The sequence below is a fragment of the Coenobita brevimanus genome, chromosome 86, assembly GCF_032717465.1.
Source record: "Coenobita brevimanus isolate Jiangsu-jjx chromosome 86, ASM3271746v2, whole genome shotgun sequence".
NCBI classification, from domain to species: Eukaryota; Metazoa; Arthropoda; class Malacostraca; order Decapoda; family Coenobitidae; genus Coenobita; species Coenobita brevimanus.
Window position 1 is genome coordinate 2,137,954 of NC_137039.1, and position 20,478 is coordinate 2,158,431.

General features: G+C 44.6%; 1 protein-coding gene across 1 annotated transcript; it reads right to left on the minus strand.

The window, feature by feature from the left end:
• Positions 1 to 5,659: 5,659 nt before the first annotated feature.
• LOC145410695 (uncharacterized) lies at positions 5,660 to 14,294 on the minus strand. The gene is made up of 7 exons (XM_080280807.1): positions 14,276 to 14,294; positions 13,964 to 14,076; positions 13,535 to 13,594; positions 12,779 to 12,833; positions 12,289 to 12,533; positions 8,990 to 9,989; positions 5,660 to 6,018 (listed from the first exon to the last, which is right to left on the minus strand). Exons 1-7 carry the CDS (start codon positions 14,292 to 14,294, stop codon positions 5,660 to 5,662), a joined length of 1,851 nt encoding a protein of 616 aa, XP_080136933.1.
• Between the last annotated feature and the right edge of the window lie 6,184 nt (positions 14,295 to 20,478).

Here is a 20,478-nt window from a genome sequence, read left to right on the forward strand (position 1 = left end):
AGACAAATGCCCCTATGATTACCACACACTTCTTTTTCCCCTTTTCCTTTGTACAAGGGAATAATTATACCTGACTTCCAATCCTCCGGGACTCTACCTTCCTCCCAGGCCAATCTGCACATCTTCCACATCCATTCTACTACTATCTCTCCCCCATGCTTCAGCATTTCACCACACACTCCATCAATTCCTGGGGCTTTCCCCGATTTAACTTTCTTCATTGCTTCCACAACTTCTATCCTACTGATTTCTTCCTGTCTTCTCACCTCCCTCCTTCTCCCAGCCATTCCCCAGCCACTTATACTTGCATTACTTCCATCCTCTACGTTCAACAATTCCTTAAAGTGTTCTCTCCATCTGCTCACTTTTTCTCCCTTCTCCACTAGTAATCTACCATTTTTATCTTTCACTCCCCTGCTAACTTCACTTCCACCCTGTCTTACTCTTTTCACTTCTCTCCAGAACATTTTCTTACAGTCCCTCCACTTTACACTCAAATTCCTTCCAAATTCCTCATCCACTCTCTTCTTACTCTCTCTTACTAATCTTTTCACTTCTCTCTTCTTTTCCACATATAACTCTCTCTTCCGCCTCTCAACTTCTTCCACGCCCCTATTTCTCACCCATTCATTGTATGCTTTCTTCTTTTGTGCCACAGCCTGTTTCACCTCTTCAGTCCACCACGCTGTTCCTTGTACCCCCCTCCGCCTTCTCTTCCTTCCACACACCACATCACATGCTGCACATATTTCTTCTGTAAATAACTTACACACACCTTCCACGTCTCCCATCTGCTCCAATTCATATTTGCCCAATCGTTCCTCCACTTCTCTCTTATACTCTGCCTTTTTCTCATCCTCTTGTAACCTTTCCACTCTCCTTGCAACTACTCCTTCCTCTCGTCTTTCCCTTCTTCTATTCCTCCATCTCACTTGCATCCTAATTCTGGCCACCACCAAGTAGTGGTCAGAAAGTCCACTCCCCCAACCTCTATACACTCTTGCATCCTTTACACATCTTCGCATCCTTTCATCCACACACACATAATCAATCATTGCCTTCCTTTCATTCAGTTCACCACCCACCCTTCTCATCACTCGCCATGTATACCTGTGGATCATTTTATGCCTGAAGAGGGTATTGGCTATCACCAACCCCCTCCCAGCACAAATGTCCACTAACGCACTCCCATTCTCATCTATCTCGGCAGGCACACCCCACTCACCAACTATTCCATCCACCTTCACATTCCCAACTTTACCATTCATATCACCAATCAAAAACACTCTCTCATTCCTTCCAAACTTTTCCATGCACATTTCCACATTTGTCCAGAACTCTTCTCTCACTCTTCTAGCACGATCTTGCGTTGGCGCATACACACACACAATCGCCCACATTTGTATTCCAACTTTCAACTTTACCCACACAATCCTTGACCCAACTGATCCATACTGTCTTATGCTCTTCTTCCATCTTTTACTCACAACTATACACACTCCTTCCTTTGCCCTCTCATTCTCATCTACTCCTGCACATATACCCCATCCATACTCCCATTCTCTCACACTTTCTCCTCTCCATTTTGTTTCAGTTATTCCACATACATCCACTTTCGCACCCTCAAGCACCTGGACAATCTCTCTCTCCTTCACCTCATCATTCGCTCCTCTTACATTCCATGTACTCATTACCAAGTCCTTTGTCCGGTCCTGGGTCGTCATCGTTTGGTCAGTCCTTGTCCGAGGCTTCTTGTTTGTTTTTTTAGTTAGTTGTTTTCCGGGGAGGGGCACTAACCCTCCGCCAACCCTTTTAGTCGCCTTTTACGACAAGCAGGGATACTGGGGGAGTATTCTTGAAAACCCCCCTACCCCCATTTCCACACCACCCAGGAGGTTAAAGTATTGGTGCGGTTTTTTTAAGAGGTGTCCCCAAACAGGCCTATTCCTCTATCCCTCACAGATGACCAGGTGGGACTGGGTGTGTGTGAGTGTTGCCGTTCACGAGGGTTTAATGTATATATATATTTTTTTTTACTAAGAAACTGGCATATTTTTGCTTATAATCCTGCATATTATCTTATAATCATAATTGTGACATTATTACCAACCCCAGAAATACAGTAACAGCCAATAAAAGTGACTACTTTTTTTTAAGCAACACTGTAAAATAATTATGCAACGTTTCTGTATTGCCGTATAAATATTTTACGCATAATCGGTTTACTGTTCTTTCATACATTATAATACACACGTTACCATTATATTCTTATGTGTTTATCTTATTGTGATGCCTATTACATATATCTGAGCCGTTCACTTAGCGGGTATGGAACACGTGGCACACTGTACAGAGGTTCGTGCCCCACCCAAACCGCCACTTAAGATTGGTACCACCATAATAACATTACTAAAATGAAGACCTAAGCCATTAGCAACTAGATGAACATCTGCAACTGACTCCCCATCCAAGTGGAGGACAGGGGAAGGCATGGGAAGATGTTTACCAGCTATTTCGCGTATACATTTCCAAACAGAAGCAATGGGTGTATTGGCAATAACGGTGGAAACGTATAATCTCCAGCTACGGAGTTTAGCTCATTTAACAATATTATGAAGAAGAACGTGGGCCTTTTTAAACAGTAGAAATGCACTCTGTTCATCCGGGGTGTTGCGTTTGCGTAGGTAACTCTTCCAACGTGTACGTTTAACACGGAGTGCTACAGTACAATCCGAATCCCACCAAGGCACACACTTCAAAGTAAAAGGGCAGGACGACCTAGGAATCACAGTCAAAGCTGCAATCAGAACTCACACAGTAAAATAGGTGAGCGTATCTAAAACAGTAGAGAAGGAAAAGGGGTTATAGAAGGAACAGTTCTATCTATCTATCTATCTATAGCCCGACGCCCTAATCCCACAAAGGGTGGCCGCGGACAAAACGCCTCCAAGTCACTCTGCCACCCACCATTTGACTCCCCTCCCCCCAACTCACCCCCCCCTCCCTCATATACCTCTCAACTCCATCCCTCCACCTCATCCTCGGTCTACCCCTCCCTCTCCCTCCCTCCACCTCACCTACATACACCATCTTAGTCAGTCTTTCATTCTCCATTCTCTCCACATGTCCAAACCACCTCAGTGTATTTCTCCTAATCTTTTCAACCACATCCACATCTACCCCACAACGTTCCTTCACTTCTTCATTCGTCAACCTGTCCCTCCACGTCACTCCACATGCTCCTCTCAAGTAACTCAGTCAGCTTTCGGAAAACTCCATCGAGGGGGTCTGAGTACGGGACAATATGCCGTAAAAGTAAGTTTGACAGGAAAGTGATCACTATATACAACGTCCGAAAGAACAGACCAATGGAAATCTAAAGAGCAGGGGAGCACAAGGAGAGATCCAGACAGGAGAAAGTACGTTTCTCAGCGTCAAAATGCATTGAAGTTCCTGTATTCAACAGGGATATACCATTATTAAGAATAAAAGACTCAAGGTGGAGGCCACGCGAATTAGTAACAGTATCGCCCCATAATGCATGACGACTGTTAAAATCTCCCAACAATAAAATTGGGATAGGTAACTGGGATAATAAAAGATATACGGCAAAGAAATCAATAGGCTGGGAGGGAGAGAAATAACAGAAACCACCGTAATCGAACGTCTGAGAAAAACACAAATAAAATGACATGGAACAGTGGTGTTAATGGACAGACGTTCAAGAGGAACTGTATGGTGGACTAGGATAGCTGAAACAGAAAGAGAAGCAGGAGAGAACAGGAAACAACAGCTGGGTATAGGTACCAAAGGGGAAGACAAAAGGGCTTCTTGTAAACAGATTTAGGACGGACAGTGAACTGAAAGAAGATAGCGAAGGTCATTGTGAAGGGTTGTAAAACTGTTTATGTTCCATTGTAAAATAGACATACTAAAACCTTAAAACACCAAATAAAAGTGCAACCTAACAGAAAAATAGAATCTAGGAAAGATAAAAGGAAATTAATACTAAAGATAAAATATAATACACAGGAAGTAAAAGATCAATACACAAGAGGTAAAATATATTACTATCTCTCTATCTATCTATCTATTGCCAGACGCCTTAGTCCCTTATGGGGTGGCCACAAACAAATCGCCTCCACGTTGCCCTGTCCCCCGCCATTCCACTGCACTGCTCCCAATTCACACCCCCCTCTCTCATATCTCTCTCCACTCCATCCCTCTACCTCATCCTTGGCCTTCCCCTCACTCTCTCACCCTCCACCTCACTTACATACACTCTCCTCATTAGTTTCTCACTCTCCATCCTCTCCACATGGCCAAACCACCTCAGTGTGTATCTCCTAACACTTCCTGTCACATCCACAGCTACACCACAATGCTCCTTCACTTCCTCATTTGTCAGTTTATCTCTCCATGTGACTCCACAGGCTCCTCTCAAATAACTCATTTCCACTGCTCTCACTCTTGACTTATGCCCCTCCAACAACGTCCAAGCTTCACTTCCATACGTTAGAGTTGATATCACAATACTGTCATGTAGTAACTTTTTCATACCATGCTCACTTCCTTGTTTCTTATCACTGCTTTCATGGAACCAGCAACCTTTCTTCCCTGCTGTACCCTTTCAAGCACCTCACCCTCCAAACTTCCATCCTTAAGTAAAATATAATGCAGAATAGTAACATTTATTGCCGAGTCATTAGGATAGTAGGAATAAGGGCAGAAGGTGGAAGTGGTGGACAAGCAGGACGGCCACCACAGCCTGGAGGCATGGGGAGAGATAGAGGGGAAGGAGTATTGGAAGAAGTGGAAAAGGAGGGGGGCAAAGAGGAGGAGGGGACAGAAGGTGAAGGAGGGGGAAATGAAGGAAGGAGAGGAGTAGGAGGGAGATCAGGCAGTACAGGATGAACTTCAACAGATGGTACAGCACTGTCTATTGAATATGGCATAGAAGTTAAAATGTAATCCATAATCTTGGGGATGGTTTCACTGTCGTCATCGCCAGAGGGTTTTGTGTTACAATCAGCCGGTGGTGGGGCAGTCCAGAGACATGACTGAGGAGACTGCTGAGATGTGGAATTCGACGCGACAGAGTGTATCGATCGAGAGGGGCGGGTATTTGTCGCACGAACTTTACGAGCCGGAGAAGTAGGAGGACGGGCAAGAGAGATTTACATTCCAACATGATGGGTAGTCTGTGCTTACCACCAGAGGAGGATGGGGGTCAGACAGGAAGTTGGGCCAGAGGTGCCAAACAGCCAGTATGAGAAACAGAACTGGAGGAGTGAGAGGAGAGATGTGGTTGGGAATGGGGGGATGGACAAGGAGAAGGAACAGGTAAGGAAGGGGATGGAGAGGAGGTAGGGGTAGAGGAATCTAAAACAGAGAAAGAATTAGAGACAGGATCAAGAGGAGTCTGTAAGGGAAAGACTGAGGTAGAGGGGGGGTTAGGTAGAGAGGAGGGAGAAGTGGAAATAAGAGTACTAGGAGGAAGAGATGAGGAGACTACAGTCACAGGGGTAGGGACAGAGTGAGAGGTGGGAAGACGAGAGGTAGAAGGAGAGGAAGAATGGGGCAGCAGATACAGAGACAGGTGCAGAAGGGGAAGATGAAATAATTCTGGTACTAGAAGTTACTATGGGAGGAGAACAATCTACACGTGCATAGGTAAAGTTAGGATGGTGACCAAGGCCGCGAACTCTGCAACGAGCCTCACAAAGGGAAAGGCCAGTTTTCCAGCGGACGCTGGACACTTCTGCTTTGAAGAGGTAGACGGGACATTGTTGGTAGGTGGGAGAATGGCTACCCTGACAGTTAGGGCAGCATCGGATGGTGGAAATGCATTCTGAGGTGGTATGACTGGCCAGTGCACAGCTAACACAGACTGCAGATGATCGGCAGTATTTGGCTGGATGGCCAAAGCGCCAACAAGATGTGCACTGGTGAGGAGATGGAATATACTCACATACTTGGAGAACGGTGCCTCCAATGATGACTGTGGGGGGCAGATCGCTAAAGGCAAAAACTATTTTAACGATATTAGCAGGCTCTTGGCGTCGTTCACAAGGAAGAATTGAATAACAATGGACTGAACGTATTGGATGAAGCTGTTCTGAAAGGATTAGCTCAATGTCATTAGAGCAATCTGTGAAAACCCTCTGGCCAAAAGACATCAAAGATAGTAAACGGACAGTGCCAGTGGCAGAACTGAGCTGGATGCCTAAGGACACGAAGATGTGTTGTCCTGCATTGTTGACCAGGGACGTCACTTTCTCGGGTTGGGCAGCACTGTGAACAACAAGGAGGCGGGAACCATTCTGACAGGCCAAGAAAGTGACATCCCTGCCTACTTGTCAAAGTAGAGAGAGGTGGAGCGAGGGGTCATTGGTCGTATCATGGACACTGACAATTTTGATACCGAAAATTGAGGAGGTGAGGGACGAGGCAGGTACACAGGAAGAAGGATGAGGTCGGGAGAGGAAGACAGAGGACACAGAAGGATTAGAGACAGGAGGTGAAGGAGGAAGGTAAGGATGAAGTGTGACAACAGTAGAAGGGCTGACTGTAGTAGACAGAGCAGAAGCTGGAGGAGTGGAAGACACAGTAGGCGGGAAGGATGGGGTGTTTAATGTAACCGAACATGTAGGGGAAGGGGAAGAAGTTCAGGCCTCAGTCAAAAGGGAGTCCTGGGTCGTCACCATAATCAGGTGAGAAGTAACTGTATCTATATAATGTGAATTGGTAGACTTCACCCCCCCACCCACCAAAGAGCCCTATGAGGGGAGGCTAATGTTGGGTCCAACTCACCCAACAGCCCCAGGGATAGCGGGAGTGGTACACGCAGACACGGTTTGGTGTGGAGTGGCAGCTATGGGCCAATGCGGTGCCCACCAAACAGGGCCTGCTTGACCCTAGCCAAGGTTGACTGAGCAAACACATGGCCAGCCGATCTGTCCAGCGAGTCCACACTGGCCCGCCTGTCTTATGCCAACCCACCTACTAAAGAAGCGTGTTGCCCACGGCAGGGAACTGCACCCTGCCTCATGGTGGACTCAACTCCCAGATTGAGGGGTGCAAGCAATATATGGGTCACCATGCACAGCAAACACGTGGGGAGGAAGCAGTCTTGCCCGAAATGACAAAAGGGGCTGAGACTAATATCATAACTAAAGGCCTCCACTATTTGGGGATGACAGGGGAAAAGGAAGGAAGAAGCAATAAAATAGGAAAAAGAGCCTCGCAAAATTGGTTGAGGCAGTGACAGGGACCCAAGGAGAGGGGAGGGCGCAGAGCAGAGACCCCACCACAGCTCCGCCACTCGTCAAGACCCAATCGACGTCTCTGAAGCCCCCCCCCACGACAACAGCGAGCAAGGAAACGGGGGGGATGCCTGGTTAAAGCCTGATTTCTTCAAGCTTTGTCATATTTATCTATCTATTGCCAGATGCCTTAATCCCATCCAGGGTGGCCACAAACAAATCACCTCCATGTCACCCTGTCCCCTGCCATTTCACTGCCCTGCTCCCAGCTCACACCTCCCTCCCTCAAATACCTCTCCACTCCGTCCTTCCATCTCATCCTCGGCCTCCCCCTCCCTCTCTCCCCCTCCACCTCACTCACATATACTCTCCTCATCAGTCTCTCACTCTCCATCCTCTCCATATGGCCACGTTTATCATAACTATATAATTGTTTCCACACCCGAATGAACTGTCAGGCATCAAGTGAATAAGAACTTTTTTTTTTTTCTACACAGTTTTCCAGTCATGACATTTGAAATTTTTTCACTCCCTGAACTGATACTGGAGAGAACCTATAATAAAACTGTTTACCCCATTCATCACACTTGAATTTCTTCATTTCTTAACCCCTTAAACGCAGCTGTGTACAGTCGATCCCCCCCGAGTGGCGGGGTTGTATTGCGGTCTGAGTACCTGTAGGAAAATATTCGCCAAAAATCAGAGATTAACCCTAGAACATTGTACTTGGTATGCCAGATAGTACTTACATTCAGCTTTCTCCAGAGACAGGTGTTGAGCCTTCGTGGACTACCCAAGGACTTGTGGAGACTTGCAAAGTTGGGTAACCAAATCTTCACTTTCACACCTCCAGCAACCCGGTTTCCCCTCTACCACAGCCTCATTCTGTCACAGTAAACTTTACACTACAACGTAAAGGTAGTTAGGAATCCGTATTTGTACAATAAGCACTGAAAATAAGGCTAAAATCAACGGAGCGTACGGCCGACATGCACTGTGGCGGCGGTCTTCCCGTCACTCAACAAACATTTCCATTTTCACAGCTAAAAACATGTATACTACATTATTTTCAATCATATTACTTCCCAAAAGATCACCACGGTGCGCTTTTTATTCTACCTTACGTCCGCCACTTTATTCTCGTTCCTGTCAGCCGCTTGCACTGACTGGGAAGAGCTAGAACTCGCCATAATGTCACTTTGAAAGCCTGCAGTAAACTGACGCTAAACAGGGGCAAACCGTGAGAAAAAAAGCTAGCGTTACAACTAGGGAAACAAGCGTTTCCTAGTAGCATAAACTGCTTGTGAGAGGAGAGCGCAGATTTACAGTTCTGAACGCTCAGAGCGCTGCCATGTATCACAGCCAGGCTGGCCGGGTGGTGGGGGGACGGGGGGAAAACGCGATATTTGGCAACAACTGAGGTCAGTAGTACAAAGGTAAAGTATGCTAGTTGTAGCTAGAGGGTGGTGGTACTGATAGACAATACCAGGTGGAGCCTGCTTGCCCGCGGTTATTCAAAATTTACTAGAATCGCAAATGCGACGATCCGCCGTCATGTCCTTTTGGCCGAGCGTCGCAAACGCGACGATCCGCGTTTAAGGGGTTAATGAATTAAACAGTCTCGGATGACATCAACTGAGTCAACCATTTGCCACATTAAGCACACTAGAAACTCTTCCCTGCACAATAATTTAAAAGGTGTTTAGTAAGAATACTTTTCATACCAAATTGCTTACCACATTCATCGCACTTGAACTTCTTCACTCCTGACTGAACTGATAGGTGTCGGGTGAGACTACGCTTATCTGCAAATAGTTTACCACATTCATCACACTTGAAATTCTTCACTTCTGAATGAATTAATAGATGTTTGGTGAGATATCCCTTCAATGTAAATCGTTTACCACATTCATCACACTTAAAATTCTTCACTCCTGAATGAATTAATAGGTGTGTGGTGAGACTTTCCTTCAATGTAAATCGTTTACCACATTCACCACACTTGAAATTCTTCTCTCCTGAATGAATTAATATGTGTTTGGTGATATTACACTTATGTGCAAATAGTTTACCACATTCATCACACTTGAAATTCTTCACTCCTGAATGAATTAAAAGGTGTGTGGTGAGATTTTTCTTCCTTGCAAATCGTTTACCACATTCATTACACTTGAAATTCTTCACTCCTGAATGAATTAAAAGGTGTTGAATGAGACTGAGCTTATGTGTAAATTTTTTACCACATTCACCACACTTGAAATTCTTCACTCCTGAATGAATTAATATGTGTTGGTTGAGACTACGCTTCTGTGCAAATAGTTTACCACATTCACCACACTTGAAATTCTTCACTCCTGAATGAATTAAAAGGTGTTGAGTGAGACTATCCTTCCTTGCAAATAGTTTACCACATTCACCACACTTGAACTTCTTCACTCCTGAATGACTTAATATGTGATGAGTGAGATTATGCTTCTGTGCAAATAGTTTACCACATTCATCACACTTGAAATTCTTCACTCCTGAATGAATTGATAGGTGTCGGGTGAGACTACGCTTATGTGCAAACAGTTTACCACATTCATCACACTTAAAATTCTTCACTCCTGAATGAATTGATAGGTGTCGGGTGAGATTATACTTTCTTGCAAATTGTTTACCACATTCATCACACTTAAAATTCTTCACTCCTAAATGAACAACTGCATGTCGGATAAGATGGCTCTTAAAAGGAAATGCTTCATCACACTCCAAACATCTGAACTGCTTAACTTGAGCTGAGGACACTGTGTCCAGGACAGTTTCATTGTCACTGAGGAATATTTTGTCGCCCACCTCACACTCTGACTCTACATCTGATTCTTCCTTTACCACCTCCAGTATTTTGTCATTCACCTCACATTCTAAATTTACATTTGGTTCTTCCTTTACCATCTCCAGTACTTCGTCATCCACCTCACATTCTAAATTTACATCTGTTTCTTCCTTTACCACCTCCATTATTCTGTTACGCACTTCACACTGTAACTTTAGACCGGGTTCTTCCTTTACCACCTCCATTATTTTGTCATCCACCTCAGACTCTATATATCTTTACATCTGGTTCTTCCTTTATCACCCTGTCATAAGATTCCCCCAAACTCTCTTAATTCCTGCCATAAACTAGTCTCCACTGAACAATATTGCTGATACAAAGGTCATTATTACTGAACAATAACTGCTTCTGCACTTGTAAGTACTATGTAACCATATTTTTAAATAGTTCACTGCTGAGTTTTAAGCTGTTAATGCAGTCTAAAATACCACTGTGTTCCTTATTTTACCAGTTCTTATCCAGTGTCTATGCAGCAGTTGTACAGCAGTAAATACAAAGGATATCACAACAGCTAAATGATCCTGGATCACCTCCTACCACTCATCCAGTGATTCATTCTTCTTACAATGAAAGACATTATGAACAGACAGTATAAGCCACATATATTTGGAAAAGGCACCTCATGTAGGATGTACAGTACTGTACTGAGACAACACAACATGTGCCTATATATCTGTCAACACTTTACCATGTATATATTACTCAGGTGGCTCCCTGATGACCACACCGCTTAGGTCTGCTTTGCAGAGTCAATTTCAGCTGTGGATCTGCAACAAGAGCTGCCATTAGACAAGAATCTCTATGAATATAAATACACTGCCTAGTGAGCCCTCATTTTGCATGTATCAAGTCCTTAAAGAAAATTATTTTGCACTTTAACAGGTAGACTTAGTCGAGAAATTTGAAGAAAGAGTGAGGTCATGAATGTAATGGACTGGTTATATGAGTGGGAAAGTGAGGCTGGTATGGAAAAGTGGCAGGAGAAGTGTTAGGCATGGCAGGTAATTTAGAAACAAGGGTGGTCAAGAATGAGACCAAGCTATGATGATAGAGATGACTTCCAGGAAGTTAAGGGATGATGCAAAATTAAGAAACAATGACAGGAGTGTGTCTATCTATCAATCTAAAAAAGGAGAAATGTTCCCCCGAGCTAGACATCACTAGATCATATAGCCCTGCTGGGTAAAAAGAGGGTGCTACCCCTCCCGGCATGGCAGCTACCGGGTGTGGTTCGAACTAACGACCCCTGGTCCCAAGTTCGACACTCTACCACTGAGCCATCCTACCCCCTATATCTATCTAGAGCCAAACCATAAACCCATAAGGGGTGGCCGTTTGTCTCCGAGTTAGTGGTTTACTAGTCCAGCAGATAAGGCAAACACTCGTTCACTTTTTCAAGAAAACACCAAATTTTGCACAGTTGTAGAAGGGACCCAGACAATCATTTTTTGAGATGGACCTCCAGAATCTTGGGCCCCTGGTGGTTGCCATCTTGGATTTCAAAATGGCTGCCTTTCAACCCACATTTTCTTCAATAACCCCAATAATATGATAGACAGAAACGTAAGTCCAATGGCTAACCCCAAGTTTTTAGGCTCTGGCACTTGAATGGAATGAAATTCTGACCCGGCAAAAGTCAGCCATCTTGGATTTCCAGATGATCGCCTTTGAACCCCTATTTTCTTCAATAACTCCAATACTATGATAGACAGCAACAATGCCAATGTCTAACCCTATGTTCTCAGGGTCAGGCAATCCAATGGAATCACTGTCCGATGTGGAAGGTCGGCCATCTTGGAATTCAAGGTGGCTACCTGCTGAAGCCCATTTCCGTTATAACTCTGATGCAATGGCAAACATCTATTGCATGTCTTTTCAATCAAATTCAGATATTAAAACAATATCCATCGCAGTCACATAATGACATAAACAGCAAGTTAGCCTTGTAGCACTTGCAGTTCCCTTTACAGTTTTACAGTGGCAACTGATTAATTCTGAGCAGGTGTTCTGGACAACAGGCAACTTTGTCCATACAGGGTGCCAAGTACTGTTGAGTTTCTGCCAACCCCAGACAGATGGTGATGGGAGCTCTGGTTGGGAAACTAAAGCTTGGCCCCAAACATGTCCAGCCTGGTACTATGCTCTTACGGTATGTTCCTCAAGAGCATCAGCTGTCGGGGGAATGTGTTCAATTGTCCTTGCCCTCTTCAGGAATATGAACTTGTGCACGTCATTCACAGACTTCAAGTCCATTGTCCTGTCATACACCACTGCCATGAACCATTCTAGTTTGTGGAGTTCACTGGAGACAGATGCAGGTTTGATGGACAGAGCATGAAAACTGGCTGTGATGTCAGGAAAGACCTCCCATGCCTTCCAGGCTGTCATCTTACCTTTGTTGGCAAAGAATGACACGGTATCACAACCCATGAAGGCAAGAAAAAAGGCCAATGCCTCTGCTTTTCTGCGCCCAAGAGCTGATAAAGCCGGTACGCTGCAACCGCTACCTCTTTCTGCTCCCAATCCACCCAGCCATCCCACTCAACACTCCTGCCCAAAGACCCCAACACCCACAGATCCAACTACAGTACTTTAGCACCATAAATCACTGTACACATACATAAACATACCAACTGACATAACTCTTGTGTGTCTTGTAAGGTGGACTTGAGAATGAACTTGTAGTCTCTGAACTGAAAGAAAATGGTATAAATGTACTTCATACTCAATTTTGCAGAAATGGCCTCTCATATACCGGTATGTGGAAAAGGACAAAGCAAGTTGGGCTTTTATATTTCAGTTTTGGGCCAAGCAAGTTGGGCTTTTATATTTCAGTTTTGGGCCAAGCAAGTTGGGCTTTTATATTTCAGTTTTGGGCCAAGCAAGTTGGGCTTTTATATTTCAGTTTTCGATATTCACTTTTTACATTCGTTATGTTTATACCTACCAACAGATGGCTCTGAAATCATTTTCCCGTCAGATTATTCAAAACATTAAGCCTGACTAGAATTATAATGAAGTTAATTAAGATAACTGAAAATGTGATATGGCTTCATGGCAGTACCTTCTTTTCAATATGGGAGGCAGCAGCTGACAAAGTCAACTTGCTAAAAACGTATGTTTAGGGTATTTGAAAATCCAGTAAAAACAAACCTGAAACAGTCCTAGGAATGGTTGTGCTACATGATAGATCTCTAACCCTAGAAAATACAAGTGGTGTGTTTAAGCATAAACTTCACAGAACTGGGCCACCATCTTGGACTTCAAGATGGCCGACACCAGATGATCATGAAAATGATTCCAATGAAAAGGCAGGGTTTGCCTTTGAAATTTTTCATCTATCTTTTACAGCATTGCATTATAACGAAAGACCAATTTCAGCTGGCAGCCATACTGGACTTAAGATGGACGACCTCTGCCAGGTCCAACAATGATCCCACTGGATTGCCAGACCCTGAAAACACAAGGGTAGCCATTGGAATTTTGCTTCTATTTATCATATTATTGGAGTTATTGAAGAAAATACAGGTTGCTAGGTAACCATTTTGAAATCCAAGATGGCAGCCACCAGGGGGCCTAAATTTGGGGGGTCCATCTCGAAAAATGATTGTATGGGTCCATTCTACACCAGTGCAAAATTTGGCGCTTTCCTGACAAAGTGAACGATTGACTTGATAATTTGGCCTTAGCTGCTGGACTATACAGGAAGGGGTAATAACCGTCCACCAACCTACTTGTTGACAGGTAGGGAATGGGTGGGTTGGTTATACAAGGTCTGTTCAGAAAGTATCCAACTGTAGGCTCTAAAAAATAAACAGCTAACCCGTTTAGCTAGGACACTATCTCCCTCACGCAGGTCCCTTCTAACTTGACACATATAGTCCAGCATTCTTTCCACTGCCTGAAACATTTTTAAGAGTGGGTTTTCAGTATCTTCTGCAGGTGTATATAACAGACATGTATATGTACAAAGGAAAAAGGGAAATAGATGTGTGTGGTAATCACAGGGGCATTTGTTTTCTGAGTGTAATAGGAAAAATATATGGTAGGATACTTATTGACAGAGATAGGGAAATAACAAAGGAATTATACTCGATATTTTCCAGCTGATGATCCACTTTCGTGAATGTGGTACCTGTGCACTCCTGCCGCATGATTGGTTGGTTTAAGTTTCATACCTGAAGTATCATATTTACAAAACACAGTTGTACCTAATATTCCAATTCTCATAAATGGTGTTTTGCATTGTCAGTGTACTATACAAACAGACATGAAATGAGTATGTATCTGTGTTTCACCCAAACGGACAATGAATTTGAGGAAGTTGAATTTGAATTGAAATATTTATTGTTGTAAAAGGCACAGAGTTGTTGCATCTCTAAAAAATAAATATTTATACTTATGGATATATATACAGTACTTACAGATAATATGGGCAAAGGTATCGAAGCAACAGAGTAAGTGTGATCCATAATAAAGTCTGACATCTTGCTAGACGAAACAAATTGTTTTTGTCACTGTACTATACAAACAGACATGAAACGAGTATGTATCAGTGCTTCACCCAAACGGACAATGAATTTGAGGAAGTTGAATTTGAAATGAAATATTTAGTGTTGTAAAGGGTACAGAGTTGTTGCATCTCTAATAAATAAATAAATATATATACTTACGGATAATATGGGCGAAAGTATCGAAGCAATGGAGTAGGTGTGATCCATAATAAAGTCATTTTTTTTTTTACCCCTAAAACGCGGGTCGTCGCGTTTGCGACGCTCACCGAAAAGGACATAACAGCGGATCGTCGCGTTTGCGATTCGAGTTAATTTTGAATAAACGCGGGCAAGCAGAGTCAAGCTGGTATTGTCTATCAGTACCGCCATCCTTTAGCTACTATTAGCATACTTGACCTTTGTACTACTGACCTCCGTTGTTGCCAAGTATCGCTTTCCCCCCCCCCACCCACCGTGGCCTGGCCACCCTGGCTGTGATATATGGAAGCACGCTGACTGCTCAGAAATGTCAATCTGCGCTTTCCTCTCACAAGCAGTTTATGCTAATTGGAAACGCTTGTTTCCCCAGTTGTCACACTAGCTTTTTTTCGTGCGGTTTTCCCCTGTTTAGAGTCAGTTTACCGCAGGCTTTCAAGGTGACATTATGGCGAATTCTAGCTCTTCCAAGTCAGTGCCTTCCAGCCCTCCGAAAAAGGGCTTTGTGACCTCTACCCCTTCTAAACCCTTACTAGGGAGTGCAAAGGGCCTGAGTGAGTCTGCTATAGGCCTAGAACTACTGAAAGCCTCTATGGACTACGGTAGTGATGGTGTGTGGTCGAGCCTTGCAGAATCAGACACTTTATCGCCGAGTGCTGAGTCTGAGGTGCAGGAAGAGGCAATTGCTGTGCCTAATACCTCATCAGGCAAGGCGCCACAGCAGAAGGGAGTGGCGTATGGCAAGGGGGCAAAGAGGAAGCGAAGTGGTGACCCCGGTTCCCAGTCATTGTTCTCCGCAGGCCGGCCATTGTCCCCAACCTCAGGTCAGGCTGCCGCCATACCGCCTCGCACCACCAGCCCCATTCTCTCGTAATCATCGTCTGCTGTGATTTCTCCAGAGTCTTCGGAGTCTCCTTCACCACCTCGGAAGGGAAGTAGGCAGTCTGGTAGTCGTACAGGTTTTCGTAGGCCCTGTGTTCGTGCTGGCATGAGTAGGAAAGTCTCTCCTAGTGCTAAAATTAGTGGTAAGGTTTATCACACTAGGCAACTCACCACCCAGCCTACTGTGAGTGACCTTGAACCTTCTCCCACTCTCCCCACCACCACCACAACCGCACATTCCCGACCTACCTCACCCACTGCCACACGGCCTGCCTCACCCACTGCCACACAGCCTGCCTCACCCTCCGATGCACCCACCCACTCCCACCCTAGGCAGGGCACTCTGGACGCCTTCGTGTGGTCTGAGGGCTCTGATTTTGTGCCAGAGGATCTGCCCTTTGATTCAACTGGGTGTGGGATCCAGGCTGACTTCCATGTCCCCGAGGGTGGTGAATGTTTGGACTACCTGTTGACCTTCCTGGATGACGAAGTCATGCAGCATATTTGTACCGAGACCAACAGGTACGAAGGACAATGTGCTGCAGTTCGTGAAGGTGAAGGTGCAACGCCATCCACATCGCGGATGGCAGCATGGGTTCCTGTGACGATCCGGGAAATATTTGTATTCATCGGCATGATGCTTCTCATGCCACATAACTGGAAGCACAAGCTCGAGGAGTACTGGAGTGCTGACGACCTGTGCCCCACACCCATCTTCAACAAGTACATGACTCAGGATCGTTTCAGGCAACTCATGACGGACCTGCACTTCGCAAACAACGATGAGCCTTCCCAGACTGACCCCCTATGGAAAGTGAGGGAAATCCTGAACATGATCAAGGACAAGTTTATGACGTTCCTTCGGCCCTTCAAGAAAGTAGTGATCGACGAGTCCTTGGTTTTGTTCAAGGGCCGTCTTCGGTTCGTGCAGTATATTCCTAGCAAACTCCACCGCTTTGGAATAAAGTTTTTCGTGCTGTGCGACTGCAAGACGGGGTTCATCCTAGACTTTGTCATCTACACCGCCAGTAATGTGGACTTGGACAAGACCAACCCCCTTGGATTCTCTGGCTCTGTGGTGAAAGTGCTTCTGGAAATGTACTTCGGCGGGAATCATGTCCTGTATACTGACAATTATTATACAGCACCGAAACTTGCCAAGTACCTTTCAGAGCACGGTGTCGGCTCCTGTGGCACTGTCAGGAGCAATAGGGCACACTACCCTGCCTTCCCCGAGGCTGCAAGATCAAAGCGGGGAGACATGCACCTGAAGAAATCAGAGAAGATGCTGGCGATACGGTGGCACGACAAGAGGATTGTCAATATGCTCACCACAGTACACAAGGGGGAAATCCAAGCCACAGGGAAGGTCGACAGAAGGACTGGCGAGCCTGTGATGAAGCCTGATGCTGTAATTGACTACAACGTCAATATGCGGCTGGTGGACAAGTCCAATATGATGATCGGAGAGATTGACTGCCAGAGGAGGAACCGGCGCTGGTACAGGAAGGTGTTCTTGCACTTGCTTGATATGTGTATGCTGAACGCCTTCATCCTGTATAAGATCAAGAACAGGAAGCCAGCTAATTACTCTCTCAGGCGGTTTTCAAAGACTTGTGTCTACCAGCTGCTTCAGCGTTTTGGACAGGTACTGCCATCAGGTCCCAGGCGCCACTCACAGACACATCCAGACCGCCTACGTGCCAGGACTACCTTCAGGGACACCGCCTCGAGCCACTGCCTAGCACTGCCAAGAGGGGGAAAGCACTGAGGAGGTGCTATGTTTGCAGCCACACCAACCGGCAGGAACGAAGTTTTAGACACACCTCCTTGCAGTGCAAAGAGTGTCAGATTCCCCTGTGCACTTACCCGTGTTTCTTTGACTACCACAGCCTGACTATATATTGAAAATAAGGGTGGAAATATGTAAATAATACTGAGAGTGACAATGATACTAGTGCTTAGTTTTCTTGTACATACTGACAGTGACAGTCAGTTGAGTGTAAATTAGTGTATGTAGTTGTAAAAGCACTGACAGTGACAGTGATTTCAGTGTAAATTATTGTACATAGTAATAATATAAGTACTGAGAGTGACAGTCACTCCAGTGTAAGAAGTTGAAAGCATTTTTTTTTTTTCTATGTTATGACAGTGACAGTTTGGTGTGTAGGAAATATTATTTTTATAAGTAATGACAGTGACAGTGATGAATTAGGCACTAAACTGACAGCGAGAGTGAAAGTGAGCGATAAAAATGAAGTGCGAGCGGCCGACAGGAACGAGAATAAAGTGATTGGCGTAAGGCAGAATAAAAGCGCGCAGCGGTGGTCTTTCTCATTCCCGCTTCACAATACTGGCAGTGACAGTGATTTTTATGGCCGTAATAGTGACATGCGAGCCTTTGGGAAGTACTATGAAGGAAAATAATGTAGTATACGTGTTTTTCGCTGTGAAAAGGGAAATGTTTGTTCAGTGACGGGAAGACCGCCGCCACCCTGCATGTCGGCCGTACGTTCCGTTGATTTTAGCTTTATTTTCAGTGCTTATTGTACAAATACGGATTCCAAACTACCTGCACGTTGTAGTATAAAGTGTACTGTGACAGACTGAGGCTGTGGTAGAGGGGAAACCGGGTTGCTGGACATGTGAAAGTGAAGATTTTGTTACCCAACTTTGCAAGTCCCCACAAGTCCTTGGGTAGTCCACGAAGGCTCAACACCTGTCTCTGGAAAAAGCTGAATGTAAGTACTATCTGCCATAAAAATTATAATGTTCTAGGGTTAATCTCTGATTTTTGGCAAATATTTTCCTACAGGTACTCAGATCGTGATACAACCCCGCCACACAGGGGGGGTCGGCTGTCGACGGTCACGCTTTAGGGGTTAATATAGGGAGCTGCAACAACTCTGTACCATTTACAATAAAAATTTAAATACAAGTTCAACTTCCCCAAATTCATTGTCTGTTTGGGTGAAGCACACATACTCATTTCATGTCTGTTTGTATAGTACAATGACAATGCAAAACACCATTTATGAGAATTGAAATATAAGGTACAAATGTTTTATGTAAATATGATACTTCAGGTATGAAACTGAAACAAACCAATGCGGCAGGAATGTGCAGGTGCCACATTTATGAAGGTAGATCATCAGCTGGAAAAAAATCGAGTATAGTTGGAGAAGAACAGGGAGGTTCTAGTAAGGGAAGAGGCTGTGTAGATCTGATATTCATCTTTAGGTCTCTCATGGAAAAGTTCCTAGAAAAGAGAATGTTGCATGCCTTCATGGATTTGGAGAATGCATATGATGGTGTGGACAGACAAGGAATATGGAAAATATTTAGAATATATGGAGTACATGGGAAGTTGCTGAATGTCATGAGGAGTATGTATGAGGATGCTAAGGCTGCAGTGCGTGTGGATAGTGAACTGAGTGAATTTTTCTGTCGGAATGTTGGATTGAAACTGGGATGTCATGTCTCCATGGTTGTTCAATCTGTACATGGATGTGGTTATAAAAGAGTTACAAGGCAGGGCAGTGGATGTTGGAGCAACCCTAATGAGAGGGAGAACCATTTGGAAATTTCCTGTATTGTTGTTTGCAGAAGTGAAGACGAAGGGGAACTGCAAGGCTTGGTGAATGAGTCTGGAAGAGTGTGTAAGAAACAGAATCTAAAGGTGAATGTTGGGAAGAGTAAAGTTATGGTCTTCAAGAGAAATGAAGTCACTGAATGTACAGTGAGGCTGGGTGAGGAGGAAATGGAAAATGTGAGTGCATTTAGGTACCTGGGTTGTGTGATGAGTAACCATGGAAATTTAGAGGGTGAAGTGCTTGAAAGGGTGCAGCAAGGAAAAAAGGTTGCTGGTTCTCTGAAGGCAGTGATAAGAAACTAGGATGTGAGCATGGAAGTGAAAAAGTTACTTCATGACAGTACTGTGATACCAACTTTAATGTATGGAAGTGAAGCTTGGACCTTATTGGAGGGACGCAAGTCAAGAGTGAGAGCAGTGGAAATGAGTTATCTGAGAGAAGCAAGTGGAGCTACATGGAGAGAGAGATTGCCAAATGAGGAAGTGAAGGCACATTGTGGTGTGGATGTGACAGAAAGCATTAGGAGAAATACACTGAGGTGGTTTGGCCATGTGGAGAGGATGGAGAGTGATAGACTAATGAGGGGAGTGTATGTGCGTGATGTGGAGGGGTAGGCCATGGATGAGATGGAGGGATGGAGTGGAGAGGTATATGAGAGAAGAGGGCATGAGCTGGGAGCAGGGGAGCAAAATGGCGGAGGACAGAGCAACATGGAGGTGATTTGTTTGTGACCACCCCTTGCGAGATTGAGGTGTCTGGCAATAGATAGACAGATATCCAAAGCACAGTTAGTTTTAATTAGACCATAATTAGTAAGAGGTTTGGTAAACGTTCCTAAGAAGTATGTTGGATTTATGGGAATGGGTTTTGAGTTTCAAGTCTGGAATGGACTTTGAAGGCTTGGACTCAGACCTACCTAACAGGCCCCAGGTGCAGACTGCCAGGAGAGATCAGGCCAGAGGACTGATGGAGACAACCTGAAAAGAATGGATAAGTGATACCTAACTTAGTGATTTATGGTGCTACCTCATACTTAACTCAAAACCCCCTGTATATTTTAATGTATCCAAGTTAGAGTTAATAAGAAAAGAAAACCCATGTTGAGTTTTATTTCATATTACCTACTCAGCTTGTTTATGAATAGCACTTTACCC

What these genes read in the sequence shown, in the direction of transcription:
- LOC145410695 (XM_080280807.1), bottom strand. An exon ending in ATAGTGTCCTAGCTAAACGG is followed by an intron (nt 13,595 to 13,963) that starts GTTAGCTGTTTA and finishes TTGTGTTTTCAG; the next exon opens with GGTCTGGCAATCCAGTGGGA. An exon ending in ATGCTCTTGAGGAACATACC is followed by an intron (nt 9,990 to 12,288) that starts GTAAGAGCATAG and finishes TTTCCTTTTAAG; the next exon opens with AGCCATCTTATCCGACATGC.